General features: G+C 30.5%; 1 protein-coding gene across 4 annotated transcripts in view; it reads left to right on the top strand.

The window, feature by feature from the left end:
* LOC145325126 (muscle-specific protein 300 kDa-like) overlaps positions 1-27,356 on the top strand; it is an 81,529-nt gene that overhangs the window by 16,178 nt on the left and 37,995 nt on the right. For all 4 annotated transcript variants that reach the window (XM_080167982.1, XM_080167981.1, XM_080167980.1 and 1 more), the window contains 10 exons: positions 147-276; positions 519-1,138; positions 1,986-2,438; positions 2,753-3,278; positions 3,484-3,788; positions 4,289-4,529; positions 5,014-5,436; positions 7,508-7,609; positions 8,292-8,365; positions 16,409-16,486. In XM_080167982.1, coding sequence (XP_080024108.1) covers positions 147-276; positions 519-1,138; positions 1,986-2,438; positions 2,753-3,278; positions 3,484-3,788; positions 4,289-4,529; positions 5,014-5,436; positions 7,508-7,609; positions 8,292-8,365; positions 16,409-16,486 — 2,952 coding nt within the window. The remainder of the gene's footprint in view (positions 1-146; positions 277-518; positions 1,139-1,985; positions 2,439-2,752; positions 3,279-3,483; positions 3,789-4,288; positions 4,530-5,013; positions 5,437-7,507; positions 7,610-8,291; positions 8,366-16,408; positions 16,487-27,356) is intronic.

Genomic DNA, 27,356 nt, shown 5'->3' with positions numbered 1-27,356 from the left:
TATACTTACCTATAAAGTATAACTTATTCGGACCAGCAATTTCAGAGATCTTAAGTTTAAGACAAAAAAACTGCTTTAATTATATGATATGATTCTCAGCTTGTTATTCCTGCAACTGTCATTGACATATTTGATCCTGTTTTTAGGTTTGTGCTACCTGAGATAGGACCTGTTGATGGTGAACAGGTGCAGGAACAAGTGAAGACTGTCATGAGACGTATGCAGGACATCAAGAAGAGGATGGAGAGAAAGAAACAGCTGGTTGAAATGGCACAGGTGAATTTTCATAACCTAGAAACTATTCAAAAATTCAGAATTTAGAATAGTTTGATTTTCAGTTAAGACTTTCTTACAAAGGTTTCACAATTAAATTATTATTTGGATAAAAAAGTGCCACGATATTTTTTTGTTAATGTTATAAAGCATACTATTTTGTGAAGATTAATTTGTAAAAATTCAATAATATTAAGTTTATATTTGCCTTGCATAAACTCAAACTTTATCATTATTTTTTTCAGCTCGGATTTAACAATACCTCAAAGGAGATCAGCGACACCAAGACATGGATGGAGGCCAAAGTGGAGGAACTAAAGACCAACAAATACACCTCTATTGACACCAGAATGTCGGAACTTAAGGTTCTTGTCAAGGAGATTGACAACAAGTCTATGGTGATTGAGACTCTTGAAACCAAGGTTGAAACTATTTCTTCTGATCTAGAATCATCTGAGTATTCTGAATTAAAGAAGAAACTGGAGGAACTTTATGAAGTCCACACCAAACTATCAAGACATGCTGCCAATTCACTCAAAGTTCTATCTGAGAGTGCTGAATTCCACAAAAAGTACGAGGCCGACCTGTCGGAAGCAGAAAACTGGCTTAAGTCCAAAATTTCTGAATTCCAAAAGGCAACCGAGTTCGAGCCCCTGAAGGCCTATGACATTGAACGTAAAATTGCCAAGTTGAAGAAAGATCTTCATGAAATTTCCGACTATGAGGAATCATCAATTTCAAGTCTGAAGCTGTGTATACTTAACATAGAGAAGAACGGTGATGAAAGTATGAAGAAACAAGCTTCGGAGGATAACAAGAATATTGATCAACTTGTCAACCAACTTAAAGATGGCGTCAAGAACAGGTAATTGGGTTGTATCTGTTTTTCAAATAATATAGTACAAAGAATAATTCTATCCCTAATTAGCGCAGCAACAACAAGAAATGATTTTTTAATGAAAGATAAAAAAAAACTGTAAAATGTGAATTTTTTTAGTGCCTATAAAAAATGTCGTATATTGGTCTATAAATGTTCAATTAAAATGTATACTGACCTGCCATTTGTAAAGTAGTCTGTGTATTGGTATATCATTAATCATTAATTATTCAGCAAATGTTTTACTTAAACAAAGATTAGTCTAATCTGAAAGATGTAATGGCTCATTCAATCACAATTTAGATTAGATAAGACCTGCTAGGTAATTTAATACAGATATAGAGAAAATAGATTTGTTTGATAAACCAAAAATTTACAGATTTTAAAATTAAAATATATATTTGTAACTTGATAGGGATTATACACACCCACCGTATATTATTATTTTAAAATAATTTAATTGGAATTACATTTCAATTTTTAATTATATAATTATAAAGGTACAAAAGGAGTTGGTTATTAATGAATTTGATAAGTCTAAAAATTTTGTAATAATAAGAAGTGACGTGTAGACTTCACTAAAGAGTCCTTGAAGACAATGATCTTGTATTTTTATCTATATTTGGTTATTTTACGAATTGTAATTAAAATCAGGGCTCCACAGACTCGCTTTAACCGCCTTTTAGCCTCAGGTAAATCAACCTGTTGCTATTTTTTAAAGCAGCTGGAGGTCCTGACTCAAATATCCCTCTTTAAATATAAAGTCGCGACTGACGCCTGGCTGCCGAACCTCTATTAAAACAAGCACTGGAATAACCTTATTTTTTTCTTACAGGATTCAATACTTGGAAGACACAGTGGAAACTCGACGTACATTTGAAACTGAATTCGAGTCCTGTGTAACAATTCTGGACCAAGCAGACGCCCTTATCAACACTGAAATTCGTGGCTCTATCAACATTGCCATCCTTGATGAACATCTGAATAAGTTCAACAAGCTGCAAAAGGAATCCGAACAAAACAGGGAGAAGGTTGCTGAAGTGTTTGACAAAGCCAATGCTATGATGACCAAGCTATCAGATGCTGATAGAATCTGTCTTCAGTCGCAAATGGATGAAGTTTGTGACAAACAGAATCACGTGGCTGACTCTGTCCAGGCCAAGATTGATAATCTGGTCAAGAATATTGGAATATATAAATTGACCGCTAAGAAGATTGAGGACTGTGTCAATCATTTGACTGAGATCCAACGCCAGATTAGGATGCTGAATAAACCTATTGGTTACAGGTAATTAAATTTTGTTTTAAAAGTATATTATGATGTAAATTTATAAGCAGAGATAAGTTTTTCTATTATTAAGTTAGGTATTCCATATTAATATTCAATTATATCTAAATGGCTGCATTTTGGCCATGATATTAGTTCCCATTAAAATATACACTTTTTTGTCAATTTAATCATTTTTAAGAATTTAAATACGAAATGAGCTTGAAATATTAAAATACAGGAAATTAGTTTATCAAAATTGGCTTTTGACTTTATATATGCAAAAGTTGTCATCACTGTTTTTAAATAACAAATCTTAATTATTTTACTTGCAGAGTTGAAGACGCCGAAGACGTATTGAAAGCCTATGAAGAAATCCTCAACAACCTGAAAGACTTCAAGGTCCAGATGGAGGATCTTCAGGCCACATCCAACACCAATGTAAACGAGCTCGGCGCCCTGCTGAAGCAGCAAGAGGAGCTGATTGGCGCCATCGAGAATCAAATGGTGAAGATCAGAAATTTGATCTCTGTCAGGCATCAGTTTATGACAATGGTCACTGGTATAACAAGCTTTATTATCAAACATACTGAAAGTGTTAAGGAGGTTGAAAGATCTAGCATACCTCCTCTTGAGAAGGTCAACAAGTATGAAACTTCCATTGCTAAGCTGAAGGATTGTGAAACTCAACTGGCACTGGCCTCTGATAAGGGACAACAGATTGCCAACGAAGGTTCCACAGCGGATAGAAATCAAATTACGCAACAACTGCAGTCTTTGAAAACCCAGATTCTGACCCTGAAGAGAGCTATTGAGAAGAAGAGAGATGAACATATCAAATCAGTTGCTGAACATAATAAGGTAATCTACAATTCATTCTTTCCCCCATATCAATCAACTAAAAATGTAAAAGGTTGAAATTCACTCATCAAAATGTGATTATGGATTAAAATTGCATACAGAGTATTATGGGTTAAAAATGTGATTTCTGTAAATTGGTTGTATAAAAGAAATATACAAATATTACCATGATGTCTATTCTATTTAACAAAATTTTAATTTCTAGGTATACATGGAGCTTGAAAAATGTTTGGACTGGATATACGAACATGAGGTCGAGTTCAAATCCCAGCCCTTGCTCAAAACAACAGTAGACGACGTTGAAGAGCATACAATCAAACACATTGAACTATCCAAAGAAGTAATGAAGACTATTGATAAAATAGTTGCCATCAACGAGGCGGCTAGGAAAGAGTCGGAGCTGCAGCCGAAGATCTTTGAAATGCTGAGCAACGCGGCTGCTCTGGCCCAAACTGTTCCTGTTGATCTTGAAAATAGATTGGCTTATCTCAACATGAATAAAGAATACAGGTAGACCTATAAGAAATACTTTATATATAGGATTTTGTCCATAAGTAGCGAAGTAACAATAAGCTTGCAAGTATTTTAGAGTAAAAGAAATAAGTCTACATCTGCAATCCCTCAATTGGACCAATTGGACCAATCCAACTACTTTATTGGTTAGAAAGTGTACAAATTTTTAGTAAGAGAGTATTATTTTCGCAAGGATTATTGTGTCTGATTGTCCATCTAGGATAATAAATCTATTTATTTTAGATTATAATAGGACTGATACTATTTCTAATCCTCAATACACATGCAGTAAATGTATGCTTTAACTACATGAATCTTAACTTTGTCGCATTTATTGTCATTTTTTATGGATACAAGAACGTACGGAATTACTTTAGTTACAGGATCTAAAATAAGATCTGGTCATAGAACTTGCAAAAATAATATAAAGAAAAAAATTGAGGACATGCAATTAAAATTTTAAATGAACAAGTTTGAAATATTGTTTCCTATTTTAGATTGGAGTATGACAGCCTTGTTGAGAGACTCAACAGCTGGGTCGAAGAGGCCCAAGTCAAGCTACGACCCTTCGAATCTGGTGTCGATTACGAGTCATTGGAAACTGACTTGGAATCGCACAAAAAATACTTTAGCGAGGAGACGAGGTTGCGTGAATTGTTGCATAGTATTCATGATACTGCTAATAAGATCTGGGCCTCCCTGTCTCAAGTTGATCAGGATAAGATTACTCATGAACAGGTTAGCTTTACATTTTATTAAAAGTCTAGACGTCCAAGCTTTTGTGGGGCGTAAAATCTGTATAGGTGGGGGTAATTGACGTTAAAATTTAAGCCCCCCCCCCCCCCAAATACATTAACAAGAGGAGGGTAAAAAGACTCCTTAACTCCCACCCCCCCTGGACGTCCATGACTGACACACAAATAAATTAATCATTAGGCAATGTGCTTATAAATATCTACATAAAACCAGCTAAAGACAGTTTAGAATAGCTAGATCGACTTCAAACAAAAAGTTATCGAATTAAAAGGACAAGTTTTGTGAAAAATATAAAAATAGACAAATAGATAAGCATACAAATTATGGAACATTTAGAATGACAAACAGTCTTAAAGGCGGATTATAAGAGAATGATAAACAAACGAATAGATTAACAAAATAGACATACAAAAGCAAATTAATAGATAATATCAAATTAAATATTCAATAATCTTTTCATTTCTAGGAGTTTTTGACACAGCTAATCAAAAACACACTGAACTCTGCCCACCAAAGACAATCAGAATATGAGAAATACATTGCCAAGCGCAAAGAATACGAGGAAAGCTTCGAAAAGGTGAAGGAAATGCTTGACAGCCTCAGATACGAACCTGAACGGCCCACCTCTCTGGCAACTGTTAAAACCAGCATCCAACGTGTTGATCTTCAAATTAAGACAGTTGCCAGCAAAAAGGGAGAATTCGATGCTCTGACATCGGAAGGCAAAGCTTTAGAGTCAACGGCTGATACTATTAACCGTCACAAGATCTCTGATGAGTTGATTATGTGCACCCAACAATGGAAGAACATATTAGCTGAGCTAAAGGAGAGAAAGGAGAATCTTGCTGCGCTTGCACTACAATGGGAAGATTTTGATTCTAAATATAAGGTAGGCTTTGAATTATGTTTTTATAAAAACAAAAACCATAAGAATGACAATGTAAAGTAAATTTACTGTAAAATTGCTTAAATACAGGTTACTGTATTGGTCATAAATACATTTTTAGGAGTTTATTATAGAGATGCTTTGCTTAAAAAATTGTTCCGTTTTGTTCTAGTAATCATTATTGCAAAAATAATGAAATAATAAATAAAAATGTTTTAAATTCATCATTTACGGATTTTCTAGAAAAGAGTTGTTACGCCTCGTAACAACTCTAACATGTCTAAATTAAGGGTAAGAGCTATATTATTCGGACGTACATACAGGCCCAAATTGTAAAGAAACTTCGCTTGAAAAACAGTTTCCTTGTTCAAAAACATTTTCCTTTTTCCAACTTTTGTTTGCAAACCCATAGTGATTAGGAAAACTAGAGTAGATAGAATTTTTATGTTTTTCCTTTTTGGTTGGGTTTCTTAGGTCTTACATTTTACACCAAAAAACATACCTACAGCTTTTTTACAATTTACAATATACCTTTTGGCTACTCATTTTTCTTTATACGCAGTTTAGCTATTTTACAAAAGTTTCCAAAGTTTTAGAATAACGTTTTCTCATTAGTTGGCTATACAACTTTGGGTACACTTATTGATTTTCAATTGGTTGGTTCATTAATTTGAGAGTCAAACCGTTTTAACCACTAATCGTAATCCACAGAAATTGCCATTTTGTAATTATCATGGATATATACATCAATTTATCGGCCATTGTCTTATCCCTCTAGATCCATTTATCATATTTGTTGGTTTCATCTTTTATTTTTCATAGTTATAACTTAAATTTATCGGAAATATGTAAGATATTTAATTAATCATAAATTTATCTAATTAATATTGAAATAAATATTTATGTAAGTTAGTTTAAGTGGCTACTTTCCTTGATACTTGACTTTCCTATAAATCTTCATTATAAGATAATTGTCATACTTCAGTTCTATAAGTTTTACTTTATTAAAATAACTGATAATTTTATGATCATGGCATCATCAAAATGGATGCTTTATTCGATAAAAAAAATAATTGAGCTAGTCTTAGAAAATGGTAAATAATTGATTCATTCACAATTCCTGCCAAATGATTTTTAAACAGCTTTTTCAAAAAAAGTTCAGTTATTGAGATTTTACACACCCACCCCCCCCCCCCCCTTCTTTTAAAGTTGGACTTCATTGTGCATAGTTTTCTTTATTTTATATTCATCTTGACATACTTTATGACTTACTAAGTACAAATTTTACAAAATCCTATAGAACTAAGCTTTTATATTTTAGATAGGATTTTCCATCTTGCATCTTTATAATTAGTTCATCAAACTTCCTTGCATCCCTTTTTAAAACCATAGAAAGAGAGGGATAGAGTTGTAGCCCACTTTATTGTTTGTATGTCCAGTAATACCTCAGAAATCACTGAACAATGAACATAGTGTGAGGAAAACAGTGTCAGCCGTTTGTAAGCCTCAGATCAGGAAAATCAACCTTTTACAAGTTTAAAATCAGATTGAAGTCCAAACCTGACCCAAATGTGGCAAAAAAATTCAAAGCATCCAAGAATAATTTTTATGCTATCCGTGTTACTTTATCCATTGAAGGCTGTCTCCATTTAAAATATTATTATGTGTCATTTTATAACCATGACTAATAGTTTTTTTTTCTATCTTTATTCAAACATAAAAATTAACTCTGTGTTGTCTGTTGTCACTTTCTGCAACTGCCCTAAAGAAAAATCAGTAATGAATATTTCTACGTAGTTCATCTATATTTTATGTTATGTCTTTTCTATTAATTCATAGCTGCTATTTGTATTACCTAATAGAGTACTTTGAATTTCTGATCTAAAAAATGTAAAGAAATATAGTCTAAAATCCCAAGACTCACATAAAAATTAAGAGTTGGAAACTATCCCAGGACTTATGTAATGATTCTCAAAATAAAGAACGAAAGCGCCTTATTGGTTAGCGAGTCCTAATAAACAAACAAACAAACAATAAACCTTACTACTTTATATAATAGAATATTTATATTCAGGCGTTCGACAGTATGCTGGCATCCTACAATCAAAGATACGCGGACGCTGATATGAATTTTACATCTATTGAACAAATGAAGTCAAATCTTACAACATTGAAGGTATATATTTTTTTGCAATATTTAGGTATCAAATAGTAACTTATATGTAAAATTAAATGTGGATATATGCATAGTGTATAACTATCTATAATTTCAGTCATATGATAGATTCATTTTTTGTTTTCATTTGATTCATTTGTACATACATTTTACCTAGAAAATTTAAAAAATATTGATGGTTGTAAATATACAATTAGGCCTTGAAAGTTGAATCTTTGCGTTTTTTTTCTGGCAAAATTCATTGTATATGCATATTCAGAGATATTCATAGACAGACATGTATAGATATTATAAAAATAAATCTGTAAATTCCTTCACGTCCTAAGCTAGAAGTAGAGAAGACGAATGTCTGTTTGACTAGCTAGCTTTGTGGTATAAACTTCTATACACTACAGAGACAACATTAATTTTTGTTTGCATTTCAACTTGTCTAATTCTTCTTTTATGATACAAATTTATATTATAATATGAATCCCTATTTTGTATGCATTGTACCTATTTATACATATTTGTCAAGGAATAAGATATAATGGTGCTTAAATATTTTTTCATCCCTTTATATCTTTAATGATTATTAGCTATAAAATAAAAAAAACATTTTTTAGAAGATTAATTTTTCTTTTTGTTGTCCTATCCCTACAATCCCTGCATATTTATATAATATTTTGCAAAAATATTGCAGGCTTTGTTGGAAGAAATCCGAGGATGCGATTCTAGGTATAGAGATGTCGTGGTCCTGGCTGAAAATGTTATCAGGTAAGATTTAATCAGGGTTATAGGGCTGTGCGAATTTGCTCAAAAATGGGTTTCCCAAGGTCATCAATAGTGCTTTATATCAATGAAAGACTTTAAAACCCTAACTTACAGATTGACCGAGGAAATAGTGTAATTGCTGTTAATAAATATTTTCTTTATGAAGTAATTACGAGGACAATTTTCCCTTAAGATTAAGCAGTGTAGACAAAACGGGCCAAACCTTTTTATGAAAAGTTTCTCCCTCAGCGATTCTTTAGGCAGACGGACTGCTTGTTAATTCTAATTATAAAGAAGCTTCGCTACTAAAAATTGTATTATAATTGACCATCGGCATCATAACATTTCCTTTATTCTTGGTTTCGTCTATAGATAGAAGAGTTTATGGTTATACCCTTAGCTATATGCATTATGCTATCATTTTATGCATCTACATTTTTATGCCATTTCTCGCCGAATTAGAGAATTTGAAACGAACTTATTTTTATGTCTAAAAATACTCTCACAAGAACAAAATTTACATGAGCAATGAAAAGTACTTTGGTCTGATTTGAATTAATTCATTCAGCTTTAAATTCTTTAGATGCCAAATTATCATTGTTGCAATTTTTCTGCCCATTGTTTGCATTTTCTATAGGTCTGCACTGCATTGCACATATATTTTCAAGGGAACAGCAACTCTATAACTAGGGTCGATCTCACGTCCATCCATTTAAACATAACAGGAAATTTAAAATCAATTTAAACAGACTGATTTTTATTCATCAAAATAATATTAATATCTTGTTATTGTTGTGCTAATTATAAACATAATTATCCTTGGTTGTTATTCCTATAATCTAAAAGTATAATGACATCACAAAATCAGGACAAAGGCATAAAATAAAGGTATAACTAAGCGTTAAACAACACTATAAATTATACAGAAAAGCCTATCTAAAACCATTTCATTACCTTTTTTCTAGACACAATAATTGCAAAGTTTTACACATGCATTGTTTCGTCCATTGATGTGTCACTGTATCCCTTTGAATATGTGTAGAGGTGTGCACATGTTATGTGCACAATTTCTAGGTCAGGATTAATAGTGCACAAGTACATTATTTTCACGAATTCAGGTATAGGTAATCAGGAATTGATGGGCTCGGGGAAAGGATTATACATCAACAATTTCATTTTGTTTATTTCTCTCTTAGTTTTGAAGATAATTGAGTGAAACCTTTTTTGAATGAAGCAATTATCATGCCAACTTGCCCTATCTAAACAAAGGTGACAACATCCATAAAAGCGAAGCTCTGAAATTGAAGAACAAACGAACATAATTTGTAGAGTGAAAAAACTGAATAAGCAGATTATCAGTGTATAGATATAAACAAAATTGTAAGAAAATTTGTTGCAAAACTGCATTAATACATGATACTGTTTAAGGACGTATTTTCATTTATGGACTTGATTATAGAGATGCTTCGCTTATAACATTGTACCTTGTTGTAATAGGAATCAGAATTCCAAAAATCAGATGAATGTGATAATTCTAATTAGCCTAAATTAACGAAAAGAGCTAACCGTGACGGACTGACGGACCTACCATAATTATAGAAAAACTTCGCTTTTTAAAACAGCAGTGGATCTACTAAGCTATATTTATTCAGTCATATTTATTTAGAAATAGAATATTTCTTATGGAAATAGTTGTCCTTGATTTAATAAGATATTTACTTTTCTTTATATGGGATTATTTTCATTAAATGTGTGATTTTAATTATGGCTGGATAATCAAGATTTAACATGTATTTATTTAGTTAATGAAGTTTTATAAATTTATTATTTTAAAATCTTTGAGAAATTTTTTTAAAAATCCTTTAAATTATAACTGTTCTTTTGAAGGCATTTATTCATTTGTTTCAAATCAAATCAAATCAAATTTATTATTAACCGCAGATCCACAACATTCCACTGATCTTGGACAATTTTCCGCCATCAGGGCATAAATAAATAAATATCATATATATTATATATTTATAATTACAATTGTTTAAAAAACATGATGGTTTATTTTTATTACCCATCCATATATCATTATAATTGTTAAAAACATTGTTAAATAATCAATTTTGCGAATAATGCCCTGTCAAGATAACCAGGTACAGAAACTTAGCCCTAAGGCTGGTGCACGCCCTTGATGGTGCTAGGGCGCTATCGCTGGCCAATTATCTCAACTATTACTTGATTTGATTGTTCGCTGTTATCAATCAATAAAAAAATCCGCTGTTGTGCCTTTAGCAAGATCCCTACACCCCCAGCTTTCCCGGTCAACCGCCGTCTTCGGATATCCCCCTACCGCCGTGAAACGTCACCAGATGCATACTAAAAGAACAGGTTAATACAATTTATTGGTCCTAAGACCAATAAAAAAAGTTATCAGGAGAAAGAACGATCACCAGGCCGAACGAAACCGTTTTTTATGATATTACAAGCGTAGTTCCGGATAAAAAATTCTAAGAATAAAACTTCTACATAAGAATAATTCATTCCGAAAACTTACAATCAATTTTCAATTTTCCGAGGAGCCCAATAAGAATAATAAACTAGCGCAAGTCTCAGAAAATAAAACATATTGTACTCGTAATCTGACTCATTTAACATTTTCTAATACTAGCTTTCTTCTAGAATATTAGTAAGTAAAGGGAATAAAAGCTAAGTTACTTGCTAAAAATGTTTCTTTAATTTGCAGGGCTCGGCAGTCGACTACTTTTATGGCGGCTTGGCTACAGCTTATGAATATTGGAAAAAGTTGGGGATTATTCAAAATATAGAATCAGCTTTGTCGCATTAAGCACCTGAAATGGCAGATTTTTTTCGTAAAAAATAGTGCTTCACATCTGTGGATTGTTTAATAAATAGCGGCTACAGGTTGTAAAGAAATTTGTAACTCAGTTGCCGAGCCCTGGTAATTTGTTTCTAAATGCATTATAATTGCTTTTTCCTAATTGGGTATAATGTACTTTAAACGTAAAAATTTAAATGTTCAAATTATGATTTTTAGGAATAGAAATTTACTAAGGCAATTTGGATTTAAGAATTATTTTTAAACTTTTGTCTAAAATGTCGTAATTTTCAATTGATTGATTTTCAAATTTCACTTATACATAAACTAAAAGACCTTGTCTTTTTAATCAACTTACTATAGCGAAGTGCGAACGGACGGAAGTACATATATACCTAATTATAGAATAGTCGCATTACTAAACATAATATTTTACATTATTTGCTATTTTAAAAGACCACAAAAGATAAATTTTTTAACCTTTTATTTTATTTACTTAACACTATGCTGTGAAATATTTTTAAAATCATGTCAACTCTTTATGATATTCACAAGCGGCTCCGCCCTCAGCGGCCAAAAGAAGCCCTTGTGGAAAAGGTAGAAGGCATCAATTTTATATCTTATATTATCTTGGGAAGGTGGAGCTACTTACGGTCAAAATAGTGACAAACCTTTCTTAAAGAAGTTTTATTGTAAAAGAGAACCATATCGGTTCAGCAGATAGCAAGATCCTTCGTTACACACATACAGGCATTCTACTTTCCTATAAGGATTATATATATTCTATATATGTATTTATCTATTTTGAGAAATGGATTTTTAAGAATTGATATATATTTATATACTTGGATGTTGCACCATATTTTCGCCTACTCATATAATATGGACCTTCCAGCTGGCTAACGATAACCAATATCAAGCCCTTTTTACACCATCCCCTTTCCTTTCCTACTGGAGTAAAGTACTAAACAATTAATTGACAACAAAATTTCAACAAAAATAACATCCACATAGAGTATATCTATTTTTGTAAGTATGAGTAAAAGATTATTGTTTTAACTCTTTTTACAAGGTCAAGGATAAAATAACAATATACAGGGTGCGCCACATAAAACCGGACTTTTTCTAAATTGTAAACAAATTAACATAAAATCGTCAATTTTAAAGATTTTATTAAATTTTAAAAACTGGGAAGCAAACTAGGTATATGAATATTAGATCATTGAATAAAATCGCCGCCAGCATCAATCACCGCCTCTACCCGCCTACTCAACCGCCGGCAGTCCCAGGTCAAAATGTACCTGTCCAAGCTGGCGAAGTTCTCCGTGATAGTGGCAATGAGGGAGGTCTTTGTGGTATGAGCACGTCTATTGGTGCATGCTTCAAAGTAGCTCTAGGCCCAAAAGACCATTGAATTAAGATCGGGCTGCTGGGAGGCCACATTACCTTAGGATTGTGAGTAACCGCAGGATCCAAATTCACCCAACTTTCAAGCTACCCTTTGACACGAAGACCTTTATTTAGACCACAGTTGAGCTAGAATGACGTTCTATAACTTTTTGGAAATGGCATGAAGATTTAGCTATGGTTGTCAGCGCAATCCATAGTCTAAAATGAGTTTTATAGTTCCATATGGGTCTTTAACGTCGAGAACCGAGAAATTTTCACGATTTTACACGATTTTTTGACGGTTTTGACATCTCTAAATCAGCCACGTTTCACTTTGCCGGAGTACTACAGCCAAACTATTTTAGATATAGAGCTCTAGTCTTTTCAAGTGTCTTACTTATGTATCTAACAGTATCCCCAGCAAGTTGCATAACTCTACCTCATCTACAGATGGGCTGAGGTCCGATTTAGTGGGCCCTAGTCGAGAATCCAGATTATATCACCAGCGCATTTCGAATCTGCCTTGTTGAACATAAGCGCGGCCAGCTCGGAGTACGAGCCCATCTTCGTCCAAAGATTTTTTTGTGCTTAAAGGTCATTACCTAAGCTTTCAATAGTGGGGTCAAACGTCCTGATTGGTCAAGTAGTTTTGACGCTATGACCGTTTTAAAAAAGTCCGGTTTTATGTGGCGCACCCTGTAGATAGATATATTATTTATTTTGTTATACTCACTCCATTAATATTACAATTTAGCATAGCTACTCTAAGACTAATTTTGCCTACCTTATTTAATTTATTCGCTACTTTAGCAAATGACACTTTTTGTGAAAAATGTATTTTAAATAGGTAAATATGTGATTTTGTGTAACTAGGCTTCTGAAATCTCTAGCGAAGATTTTTCTAACCAAGAATTATTTATAATTGATTCAGCTTCGTTAGTTATTAATGCTGTTATCCTTATTTGAGATTTTATGTTTTTTAACTGTTATGTGCTTTATTAAGTTTGACATTTAAGTTCTTAGTTTTATCATGATTCTTCAAAATTTTCTTTATACTTCTTATAATGTTATTAAACTATTTTTTACACAAAGTGTAGTTAGAGATTTTATAAACAATGACGAACCTAGTAATAGTGTCCAACTTTTTATCTTTGTGACGTAACAAAAATCAAAGGATGAGAGGGGAGGTGGGAAAGGAAACCCCTAAAAAAGAGATGGATTTTTGTTACGTCACAAAGATAAAAAGTTAGACACTATTACTAGGTTCAACAATGACATTTAAAAATAAGCAATGTTTAAAGCATTTTAAAATCAGTTTTTTTGTTGGGAGGCTTATTAAAACTTTAGTTTGTCCGTCTGATTATATTTAGCGATTCAAATGAATATCGTATTTAAAATAAATAAAAATTGACTTTGGATAGGTATTATCCTACATTTTAAATTGTTTTATTACTTTTCTGTTTTTTCTTTACCAAGAATATAATGAGCCTGTTTTTGTTTTGCTACTTATAGGCTTTTTATAATATGTTGAAAACCATAACTAGCTTCCTGTTTAGGCATGACAATCTATCAGCAACATTTCATAAAATTGGATAAATTTGAGCAATCATTGTATCATGATTTTGACAATCAAAAATAATACTCAACCAAGGATAACCTTATGGGGTGAGGGATTCAACATTTTGGAAAATTCAACTTAGGGGGGGGGGGGGGATAAATGGCGTGTGAGGGTTTATGGTAAAATCAAAAATAGGGTTATATGAAATGTCAAAATTTACATGATTTGTGAAAACTAAGGGCTTTAAACCATGGAGCGAGGCGCCTAACAATTTTTGGTTGGTCAAATACGTTCTTGTTTTTTGTAAACCTTTTTATTAGCGGAGCTACTCTATTACAAAAGCTGTCCGTTTAGTTGCTTGACTGATCGATTCACTTTTATCTTAATAATATTAAATGTTGAAAATTATATAATTAAGCGACAATACCTGTCAAAAACACTTATTTTGTTGTATTATTTTATTATTTTTTCGCTATTTATGGCTATGATTATTATTGATCTTAAAAATACTTCATATATATTGTATATCCTGTTTTTGGACATCGAAATGATCTTTGTAATTTGCATTTTACAGCCAATAGCTTGTGTATACATATTTATATTATTCCGGGAAGTATTTCTTTAATACCGCCAATTTTAAAGGGTTTTAGATAGTATATATCAATTTTAAATAATGTTGTCGCTGCGTTGTACTGGAAGTTTTGTGTGGTATAATTGATCCAAATTAGTCAGCCCCAGTTATTTTTTTTATTTTTAATCTGCATCAAGGGGCTCTAACCTTTTTCGGTTTCGAAAAGAGGGAAACCGCTTTTTGTGTTTAAATAAGGATAAAAAGGGTAATGTTGACATCATAGCGTTTGGAAACTAGCTATTACTGATACAAATGCAAAGTTTTCCTTATATTTACGTCGGGATTATGACCAACATTAAGTATTACATCTTTAAAGAATTGCTGTTTTACAATTGTATTTAATGTACAAACGTAAAAACGTTGTAATGAGAAGCAATGTCGGCAATTCTTGCGTTAGAAAATGCTTTTCACGTTTTTGATTTATAGGAACCTAAATTTGCATAGAGAATCAGGCATATTTGATTGGGAGTGAGCTACTCTATTATTTCAAATTCTTAGTGAATTAATAACAACTATTAAAACAACAATAAATTGCTACACAGTATGATGATACAAATTTAAAATCATTTTATTTTAACAAGCTATTGTGTCCCTAGCATCTATTGAGTATTGCATTGCAAGTGGGTCGGAGAGGGATAGAAAAAAACACCATTAAGAAAAAGGACTAAAACCTTCGAGGGACCTGTGTGAAGTTTCCCTGTAACAGGAAATTCAATCATTTGGTGGTTAGCGAGATCCTTACTACTTGATATAAAAGGATTTGACAGATATCTATAATACAAAGTAGAACGATGTCTGTCTGTCCGTCTGTCCGTCTGACCGTCTGTCCGTCCGTCTGTCTGTCTGTCCCTTAAGATCTCGGTAACCACTGAACCGATCGGATTCTACTCTTCAGGGTATCTACCTATTGGTCCTGTGGTGGTTTTAAGCTATTTTCTCGGGGGGTGGGACACCCCCAACCCCCCCAAAAACCAAAAAATCCCCCCCCCATTTTTTTTTTTTTTTTTTTTTTTTTTTTGAAGGAGTTTCCATGGTCCTTTATGGTCTCTCGCAATAATTTTTTTTTATCACCTCTTGGGCAAAGCCCCTAGAGGCTAGGGGCGAAGCCGCTAGTTTCCGTAAACAGTAGTTACGCAACTAAAATATGGGTGCAGCGTAACTTAATCAGAATTAAAGAAAGAAATTCATATTTTAGAAATCAAGAAATTTGAATTTCATTACCTTTTTACAGAGTTGAATAACCTCACATTAAAAAGGTTAAGGGAAAACTTTGGAACACCTTAAAGATTTATTCATTCATAAATTGTATTTATAGTCAGAGATTTTTAATTGTAAAAAGCTAACGCTTCTATAATAGGCACTTGAAAGCTTAAGTCTCTAAGGAGTTTTCTCTTTGCAGCCTGTTTAATTGTTTATCTTTATTAAAGTTTACTATTCTTTTTCATTCTTAAATGATGTTAGATTGTTGCGTGCCAGGCAAATACTTGGTCCGATTTGGTACAGTACAAATACTTTACAAATAGGTTTTCTCTCAAGTTTTTCAAATACTGTCAAAAAGATTTATGTAACAAAACGAATATTAATTGTATTTCTTTCAAATAGTCCTTCTTTTTACAAAATTAATAATGTTTTTAATTTTAGTTATCTTGGAACTGTAAACAGTTTGGCCAGACAGGAGCTCGAGATTTGTATCACAAGTATCTCCAACAAATATAAATTGTAAGTACCAATTTCCTTTAGTTTTATAGTTTCACGGATTTTTACTTAATGGTTAGAAAAAGAACAAGATTAAAATACCACATAATTCCTTTCTTATTATAATGTTTCTGTAGTTAATCCAATGGAATTAATATTGTCAATTCAATTTCACACAGATATCATTAAAAATTGCCAATTATGAAATTTAGCAAAAAAATACTTTTGAACAATTTTAAGCTTATATTTTTCCTACCATAAAATAAAAATCCTTTTTTTGTATAAAGTATAAGATATTCAGCAATTTTCTTCGATTTGACTGTGTGTTTTAGCTTTTAAAAATCTGGAATTTTGGTTATTAAAAAAGAGGAGGAGTATATTGAAAGAAATAATTAACCCCCTAAAATTACTGAATATCTTACCCTTACCTGATTTTAAAAATGTTTCAGGATAGTTTTAATATTTTACTTTCACTGAAAAAAGCATTAAAGTTAAGTAGATTCCTAAAAAAGGTTTTAAAGTTGTATAACCTGAGATGGGTTCTTAAAAGATAATGCCGCGTTTTTTCGACATTTTTTACGCTATGAATAACAAGCGCGGCATTCGCGAAATCTAAAAGAGTATACAACGATTTATTTAATTATTTCGCTTTTGTTGGTACGGCCTTCATAGAAGAAAAACAAATTATCTTCAATCCATTTTTGCTGCATATTAATTAATGCATCTTTTTAGAGCTGTGTTAGACATTATAAAAATTGCTAAAAAATAATTTAAAATTCAGTATTCCTAAGTTATATACTCTGTTGAAATTCTATCGTCTTCGTTCAATCAATCAATGTCTAAAAAACGCCGAAAAAACGCGGCATTCGTCTTTTAAAAACCCATCTCTGATTTAAGCCAATTTTTGGAAGCGAAAAAGTTAGTTTTGTGTACAAGTAATCTTTATCTACCTTAAACTTTTAGATGGACACAAATCTTACAAAGTTCAGATTTAGAGGCGAAAAGAATGCTTTTTAGAAAGTTTTTGTTGTAGTTGGAAAATGTGTATTTTTATTGAAAATCGATGGTAATTTTTATTTATACATATTTTTATTACAATAAAATAGAAAGTATAGTAATTAAAAATATTTTTTTTTTAAATACTTTTTTATGGATTCATACTGTAATTCCAATGATAAAGTTAATTTCAAAACCACTCAACAGATGAAAAATCTTAAAATACATTCTTAAAAAGTTCTGAAATTAATTTTTCTTGACTTAAAAATTTTGGATACTTTTATTAAATTTGGATTTGTTGGTTCCAAACTAACATATCCAAACTTTTCAACCAATAATTTTGATATAAAGAAGTGATAATTGTGTTAATCACCCATTGTCTTATCCATTAAGATTATTGATTATCGCGTTGACTTTGGGCATAATTGTCCTTGTTTATAATTAATCTACTATGATAATTTATATTTGATTAATCACGACTTATAATAGTGTGATAGATGTTTTTTTATCAAAACCTTTTCATCATGTAGAAGGGTTCAAAAGGATATCACGTTTTTAAAAAAAAAGTGTTGCTTCTCAAAAATAGATTTTATTAAAACGAAGGAAGTTAGATATAAAGCTTATCCATTTATATAAAGTAGAAGGTTTTTTCTGTCGGAAGGTAAAAATCTCGGAAATTAAAGGTCCGAATGGGCTTTACTTTTCAGGGAAGCGTTATAAATGTCTTGACCTGGTTTTAAGCTATTTTCTAAACAATTCTCCACCTAACCTTAAGGCTAAGGGGAAGCAACTAGTAAGCAATAAAGTATTCTCCTCAGATTGGAAGATTATTTTTTATTGCATATATCTATCCCTGCACTAATATTGTTAAAATATGATAATTATAAAATTATTTACCTTAGTAACTCTTTTAGTAACTCTATTGACGACAGTTAGATACATGAACAAAGTACTATGTATTGGTAAAGTTTTTATTTACAAATTATAATAAGATATATGTTTAGACAAGACGAATGACACTTTAATGAAAAAAGTCCGAAAAAATAAAGTACAACACTCTTCTAATCCACTGTAATCCAAACATGTATCTAACCAAAATATGATTTAATATCTTGATAAGGACTTCTCTATAAATTTACTCAGAGAAAAAAATATTAGATTATTAAAGATTTAATATAACGTGATTAAGTTTTTTTTACAGGATATTAAAAACTTAATTTGAGGTTTTTTATTAGTTTTTCTTTGTCTAAATTAGTCTTGTATTAATTTTTTGTCTCCTAATTCAAATATATTAGGATTTCTGAGAAATTTAGTCTTATAAATATAACTTGATTTTAATATAATATTTTAGAGTTTTTTTTTTATTTTAACATATATAATTTAAATCTTTATAATTTGAATTTTGTATTTAAAAAAATTATATTATAATGTTTTTAGTACGTTGCTAGTCTATATAAACAATATATCTATTATTTTTACTATTGCTTGTCTATATACATTATACATCTAATATTCTGCACTAATTATCTCCTCCAATTTATTTCCGCAGATTTGCGGATGAAAAGCGGAAATTTTGCGGAAGGAACTGGATAGGACGGACTTCCCTTTGAATCATAGATATGCCCAAGAAAATTAGGGATAAGAAATCTTTGGAAAAAAATCCACAAATAAAAAAAGCTTCTATAAATATTACAAGCAGAATTGCACACATAATAATTGGTAAGAGATTAAATCATCATTCATTGGACTAGCCATGGATAAAAAGGGAAGGTTATTTATTGCAATGAAAATGAACTAAAAAACATTAATACAATGAAACAAAACATATTTTTGCCTCTTTAATTACATGGTTCTTATAAAAAGGTTTTTAACATTATTTTTCCAACATTTTTATGCTTAATAAACAAAAAATCTTTTTTTTTATCTCAAATGGCCACTATATTTTATGACACATAAAAATTATAAAATTATATATGACATAAACAGTTCGTGTTTTAAAATTAACAATATACTTGATTTCTACAAGTCATGTCGAGAGACGCACTAAATGATCATAACTGTAGAGTAGTTGTGCTTTTAACAACGATCGGGTTAATTGATAATAAAATTATTGATTTATATAAAACATAATTTAACAGATGTTTAGGAATACTTTTATTTACACAATGAACCACGAATATAGGCTTTTTGGCTTAAACCTTACGACTAGTCGCTTTTTTGCTTTCATACGTTTCAGTTTAACTTATACTATACGCTATCGGGTTTTAGACAAAGGTTGTGCAATAAAGAAATAGTTAAAAATTAAAGATGCCCAATACCTAATATACCTGAAATGTACACTTACACATTGCATTGATTAGTAGTGTCATGACATTTATGTACACCATAGGGAAGTTAATATTAATTAGATATGTAATTATTCAATTTATAATTACCATATAATTATGTGATTTGATTTATTTGGGGTTTGTGAGTTCGAGATTATTATTGATTTTTAAGAGAAAAGCTGATTTTACAAATTAAAACTTTTCTTTTCTAAATCATAAATACTTATAAAACAAGGTCTTCTAAAAGTTGCCTGTCAGTGTGTCCGTATAACTTTTGGCATTCCAAATCCATTTTTCTTCTGATTTTATTTATTTTGAGGTTATAACTAAAGAATTTATACAGAATTCTGTTTTTTTGTATTTGGAGGAAGCTTTTAACAAATTTGATTTATTCTATGACATTTAAATCTTTATCCTGGTATTAAAATTTACATGACTTCTTCCTTGGCTGCGAGTCTTTTAAATGTCATATCCTTGTATTTATTTTGTGTACTACATTTGAATTTGAGTGTTTGTGTATATTTATGTGCGCGCGACGCACACACACACACACAACATATCCGTGATGTGTAAAAGCCCCCCTCCCTATATGTGTTATCGTACTAATACAAAAATCTTACAAATATAAATTAGCTTGAGAGTTAGTTTGAAAGCAGCTTTCCTACAGTGTGCTATACGTTGTTATTTATAGTGATAATATCTCCTTTAACTTTTCTGCAAGGGGAAACTGTTAGTAGCGTAGCTACTCTAAAATTAGGGTTTGTCAAATCTATACGTCACCTAAATTTGTATATTGTCGGATAATGCCAAATGTTTTGTGAGCTATACAACGAAAATTTTATAATAATTCGTGTTAATACCTTAACAAACCTGACTATTAATTTTGTTAATAATACTAGCTTGTTATTGCTGCGCACTTATGGATATACTTTTTCTTGCGATTATTTTCATTTAAAATAATAGCAACTTGAATTTATTTACTTTGATATGATATCAAATTTTGCATGACGGCTCTGCTTTTAGATGTTTTTCAAGCCTTAAAAGTCAAAGGAAATATCCAAATATTATTTAAATGTAATATTTTAGTTTTTGCGTTTAAAGATATTTTTATTCACCTTTGATTTTAAAATTTGAATACATGAAATGATACATCATACAAAATCAAATGAGACAAATGAAATCAATGTCATATTCAGAGATTTATTGACATGCCGTAGGCATGTTAATGCTGCGCATAAATGGATCTAAATAGTTTTACAAACTTATTTTATAATTACAAAGCGGGAAAAATACTAAAATTAAGGTTTCAGCCTACCCCATGTTTTTATATTTGTTAACATCAAATTATCTCACAAAATTAAATTACACCTATATATCTTTATTTTGCCCCAAGGAAAACTTATTTTAGATAAAAATATGAATAAAATGTGAAAATGCCTCGTAGTTCGCCATCAGAGAGCCAGGGTATTACATCATTAAGTTATTATTCACATTTCAACTTTTTTCTTATTATGCCAAATATTAAGTACTATAGGCTACGCCCCTAGAATCCTCTAGGGGCACTTGAGGAAGGAGGGGAAAAAGTCGACCTCATCCCATTTTAAATTTGAGTTTCAAAGGAGTAAAAAAAAAAATTTTGGGGAAGGAGGGGGGTGAAGACACCCTCCTCAAAAATAGTTTAAAACCTTCCCAGGACCAATAAGAAGCTTCACTGTAAATGAGAACAATATCGGTTCAGCGGTTAGCGAGATTATTCGGGACAGACAAAAAACGCTTACTACTTTATATTATAGGATATCTGTTCTTAAGGAAGGCATACATTAGTTTGTTAATAAACATTTACTGTTGTTTGAACCATGTTAATATAGGTACTCCTATATGTATTTAGGTATACTAAATCTAATTTGATTTAATCTAATATAGAATGTACTGAAATTCATTATTTGAAGAATATGCCAAATTTTCTACTAAAAATTTTATCGAATTTCTTTACATTTTACAAATTTACATAACCTCTTTTCTTTTTGACATCTTGTGATGTTTTTTCCCCCACATTTATTTGATTATTGCGATGTTTTTATTTTTATTTTGAATGGCCAAATTATTTCTCTTAATGAATTTGTTTTGTCCTTCAATGTTGTATAGATAAGAAAATTCTTTTCAATCCTATACAAAGGGTCAACTAAGATTTTATTCCGTAGTTTCTTAAACAAAAAGAATAATTTTTAGAAGTAGCACAGCATAAAAAAGGATAACACAAATCTAGAAACAAAACTGTCAACCATTTGATCCAGCGGTTAGCGAGATCTTAAGCTGTAGACATATAGAGTATAGACATCCAGTTACATATATAATGTTATCAAGTTATACCGTATATGTTACTAGTTGTTTCACCCCTATCTTCTAGGAGAGGGTGGTGGAGTTCGGTAAAATAGCCTAAAACCAACCATGACATTTTAAACTTCCCTGAAAATTACAACCAATTCGGAAAATCAATTTCCAAGATCTTTAGCCACAAAAAGTCAATGAAGTATCTTAAATCTAATACTAGTAGTTAAAAAGACATCAAATAATATTATAAATTTTTGAATTCTAATAAATTAAGCAAATAAAGGACTGAATGCTTAATACAGACAAACAAACTTGTAAAGCAGTATCGATACAGAAATATTATTAAAAAAAAACAGAGCATCCTTTTAATTAAGTAGTATATGCATGTTTATTAGCCAATTTTAAGCACTTAAGTACTACTCACGTTTTACCAAGTGGCTTTAATTTTATGCCCAGTGCAAATTTTCTTAGTAGCGCAGCTACTCTATATCTGTGACATGTCTGTACGTCGTAGCATATAACTTATAGGAAGAATTTCAATTTTATTGAAAAATTACCTGATTTAAAACAAAATTTCTGAACACTAATCAACAATGTACCTGTCAAAGTTTATAATTTCTATTAACTGCTAAATATTTTCCTAAAATGATGACACTTTACTCTATAATGCTTAACTGTTATAAGAATAATGTCACAGTCTGTTTTGTGTGATACAAATGGACATATTTTTCCTTTTTTGTTTAGAACTTAAACTTAATTGAACAAAATGATCAAATACTGCAATTGCTGTTTTGCGGAGAATAATTTCCTTTTATATTTTTTTCTAGTGCAAGTGACGTAGATAGTAGAATTATTTCAGAACATTTTCAAAGGCAATTAGGTTTAATAGTTAAAAATGAACAAGGATGACATCATCCATATATAACAAAGCACAAATATCATAAATAAACTGAAGAACAAAAGTGGTTATAAAGCAGATGTTTATTTTAAAAAGAGAGGGAGAAAGACAGAGAACGAGGGATGTGCACGAAAATAAAAAATGGTTCAGACAAACGGACAGAAATACATTGTGACATTTCAAATTAGAGAGAAGATTCGCCTTAAAAAAAATAATGAAGTAAAGAAGTAACCATCAGCTAGCAGCAATTTTTTACTAAAACATACAATTTACTTAGAACACACTATGTTTAAATTGGCTAATATAGTTACGGAGTAGCATCGCTTTTAAATATTATAAATGAAACTTTAAAAAAAATTAAGAATGTCCTTTTTACGGGTTTAGATATTTAATGTTTGTGTTTTGTTACAGGAAAGTAATGCATAATTATTAAATAACTTTCTATTCCAAAACAGAAATAAAGACTGAACTTTACACATTGAGAAAGGCGGGGAAGATTCTTAAATTGTCCATTGTCCCATCTCTGTGTCCCTGGATAAGATGTGCATTTTTATGGGTCATGGCAAACTAACCTTGAAAAAAATATCCTAATGTCTTGTTGTTAGATCCGTAGCATCTCTACAATAAGCCCGAGAAAGCCTAAAAACCGTTTAATATCCGCGCTGGATTAGAACCAATTCTCAGCCATAGTGAGAAAGCATTTATAGCATCGTATTACAGACAATTTTCTACGAATATTAAAAGTAAAATTTTAAAATAAAAGTTTTGTTAGACTAGGCCTTCGGGGCTAACAGAAGAGGTTTTGATCTTATAAGTTTTGATTTTGTTATCTGCAGAAAGCTGTCTATAATACGATGCGATAAATAACACTTACCTTAAAGATGAATTTTTAAAATTGGTCGTGAAAATAAATAATTTTTTTATATCTAGACGAAACTTTTTTGTAAAACTTGTTTATGACTGCAATATTAATGAATTTTTCTCTTTTTTTTTATGCATAATACTTTAATGTTACATTTTCATCAAAAATGTTGTCAGTTTCTTGATTGTTCTTGAGCTAGTTATGGACTTAACTGTCCTGTTTTTTACGTCTATGAATATAATTTTCTCATTTTAGAGCACACTTATGTATGTAAAAAAGTTTTTTCTGTATTCAAGTAATTTAAACCGCGTTAAATACGTTTAAATGAAAAACAGACCTGGTAAAATTATACATAGTAAGAAATTATTTAGATACAACGTATATTCTTTAACATAATAGAATAAATAAAAATGTAGACATACTTTTTGCCTCCTTTTTCAATAACTGCATCAAAGTTAATTTGTTTTAGTTTTTACAAAGCAAGGACTTTTTAAAGGTCGCTCTGGATTAAAACATAATTAATAATTCCTTTTTAAGAACATTTAACAAATTGTTTTAGAGATTAGATAATCAGTGAGTGGGTTATTATTAATTGCTTTTTAGATGATTTATTCTTCCTTATTAGAAGGACTCGGCAGCCGTACAATTTATATTTTTAATCAAATAAAATGAATGGAAATTGTCGAATCAATTGATTGAATTAAGGTCAAATTGTGTAAAATAAACTTATATTTACTTTGTAAATCCTGTTGATCTTTAGTGCTGGTATTAAATCAACCTAAGACTGATAGCATTACTGGATAAATATAGGTCATTAGTAACATGCTTCATGTTAGATATAATATTTAAATATATAACTTATTTTTTATTAATTGGATCTTACACCAGATTATCTTTTACTCTAAAAAAGTAAAATTTGTAGCTGACTAAAATGACGACAACCCCCCCCCCCCCCTCATATTCATCCCATTTACTACATCCTTTAACCTCTAACAGGATTAACGAACTTACTAATAAGTGATCTCCATGTTAGCAGCCTAAATTTACGACAATTTTCCCCTTTCATGTTATCAAGTATGGTCTCATTTGTTAATATACTATATTGTCGAGTGTCGACATAATCATGTTAACTTTCTTCTTCAGACTAAACAGGGAAGGTTCTGGTAAATGTTAAAAAGAAAAATCTAAGTTGTTTCTCCAAGTTAAGAATGAATTTACTTTCTTTGCACACACTCACACGCTGAAATTTAGAATTCATTTGTTTTCATTTAAGGATATATTGTTGCTATATCTTAGATTTAGTCAAATTTTCTTTTACATTTTACAATATAAAAAGGTTTATTTTCTTAACTACTACAATAGTAAAATAGACAAATAGACAGATTAACATTTATAATTAAAGTTAATACAATATCTAACTAGTTGCTTCGCTCCAAGCCTCTTGTTGGGGATGGGAACGGTTATGAAATAGCTAAGATAGTTATAAAGCTTACCTTAAAAGTAGAACCAATTCGGACCTGCAATTTCATAGATATTTAGCATAGGACTAATAAACCTAACTACTTTATATTATGGGATATCACTAAATGTGCAATTGAAATTTAAAAGATAATAATCGTCAAAATTTATATGGCATTACTATTAGAATCATATTTTAAGCTATTATTATAATGATATTATGCAAATTTGACCTACAAAAGGAAAAACCTTTGTTTATGTACTCTTTATAATATTTAAAGACTTGGTTTTTCTTTTTTTTTGGCAAGATTATTGAGTGAAACAAATATGATAGCGAATTCCCTTCAGACTTTCTCCATAATGAATAACTGGCCTTGGGAATAACAAATAATACGAAGAAACATTGTGTGTATATATACAGGATGTTTCATATAAGTTGTCTCTGTTTTTTTAATTCCTCCATTTTAAATCAATAATAAGTTATAATGATTCAGAGTCATGGGTCAAATTAAAGTTACATAAATAAAACTTCACAGTGATAATATAAATCTTTCAGGGCTTAAGGCTTTAAAGGCAGATAATGGCACATAATTTGATTATTTTATTAAATTACTAGCATCTAGGATCGCTGTATTTAAAGAGGTAAGAATGGGACAGAAAAATAGCCTAAAGCTAAAAGCTAAATCAACAAATAAAATAGCCTAAAACCGTATTGGAGCCGATAAGAAAATCCCATAAAAATGAAATTCAATTTATTTAGTAGTTAATGAAATCTTAAGCTTCAGGCAAAAAAACTTACTACTTCATATAATAAATAACTTATTAATGATTCATGAATCATAGGTCTTTAAAATAATATGTTTTTTCTTACATCATATTTTTTTTATTAAATTTTCAAAATTGGAACAAGTTAGTCAAGACACCCTGTAAATATTACACTCCAAATTTGTATATATTGAATACATTGCTTAAATATATGAAATACCTAAGCTTCACTTGCGAATAGATGAGAAATGATGAAAATCTTAAAATATCTCATTTAAAATAAATACTCTGGACAAAACAGAGAGAGTGATATTTAAATAATTTAGGTTATGCAAAAAAATACACAAAGATTCCTAACTCAAATTTTAACTTAAAACTTCTGGGAAGAAATGTTTAAACCAAAAAAAACGCAGAATATTGAACTTATTAATTCTTGACTTTAAAAAAGATGCAACTATTTATATATAAATTCCAGATTTTGGAAATAAATTTCTAAAATTTTAATATTTGTAACAAGTCGAAAATATGAAAGTAGGCATTAAAGATATTGGAAAAGGAAACCACACAGTCTATTTTATAAATTGGAAGAAATAACTGTAATAGCCAAATTGCATTTTCTCTTGAAATGATTGTGAACTGGCTATTCCAAATATATATGCAGTAGTGTAGCCGTTTGGCCGTGAGAAATATTTCGTATAACCGACTTGATCCAAATATTGTATTGTTTTAAAATGAAAGTAAAATATATCTTAAGTGGACAAGATGAGTTAATGTATTTGAAAGGTTAAACAAAAAATGTTGTAATTCTTTTCTAACGGGGTCAGATCTCATTAATAGTAGAACAAGACTTCTTTTGTGGATTAAAAAGTATTCGAGTTAGAAATTGTCATAGAAAAAGTTTTACAAACTGTTAATTGACACATTGGGGTTATATTAATTGTATCAGAGATATATACAAACACAATGACGATTATACTCAAAAAATCTGCTAAAAGGTTACTCGACTTTAGGACATTTTCTTCCTTGATTTAATGAAAGGTTTTCCCCAAATAAAATCAATTAAATTAAGTATTTTAAATCTTTTCCAAGAAAATGAAAGAAAATATTTTCATTAAATTAAAATTTGCATTTTACTGTAATAGTTTGCAGGGTGGGAGTAAACAATGAAAGACAAATAAATTTATCTTTACACCTTTCTTACCCATAGCCAACAAAGGCTAAGTTTAGCATATGAAGATAGAGGGATGAATAATCTAT

Source organism: Acartia tonsa, chromosome 7 (genome assembly GCF_053477335.1).
Source record: "Acartia tonsa isolate MP-2025a chromosome 7, ASM5347733v1, whole genome shotgun sequence".
NCBI lineage: Eukaryota > Metazoa > Arthropoda > Copepoda > Calanoida > Acartiidae > Acartia > Acartia tonsa.
This window is presented reverse-complemented; position numbering and strand designations above follow the sequence as displayed.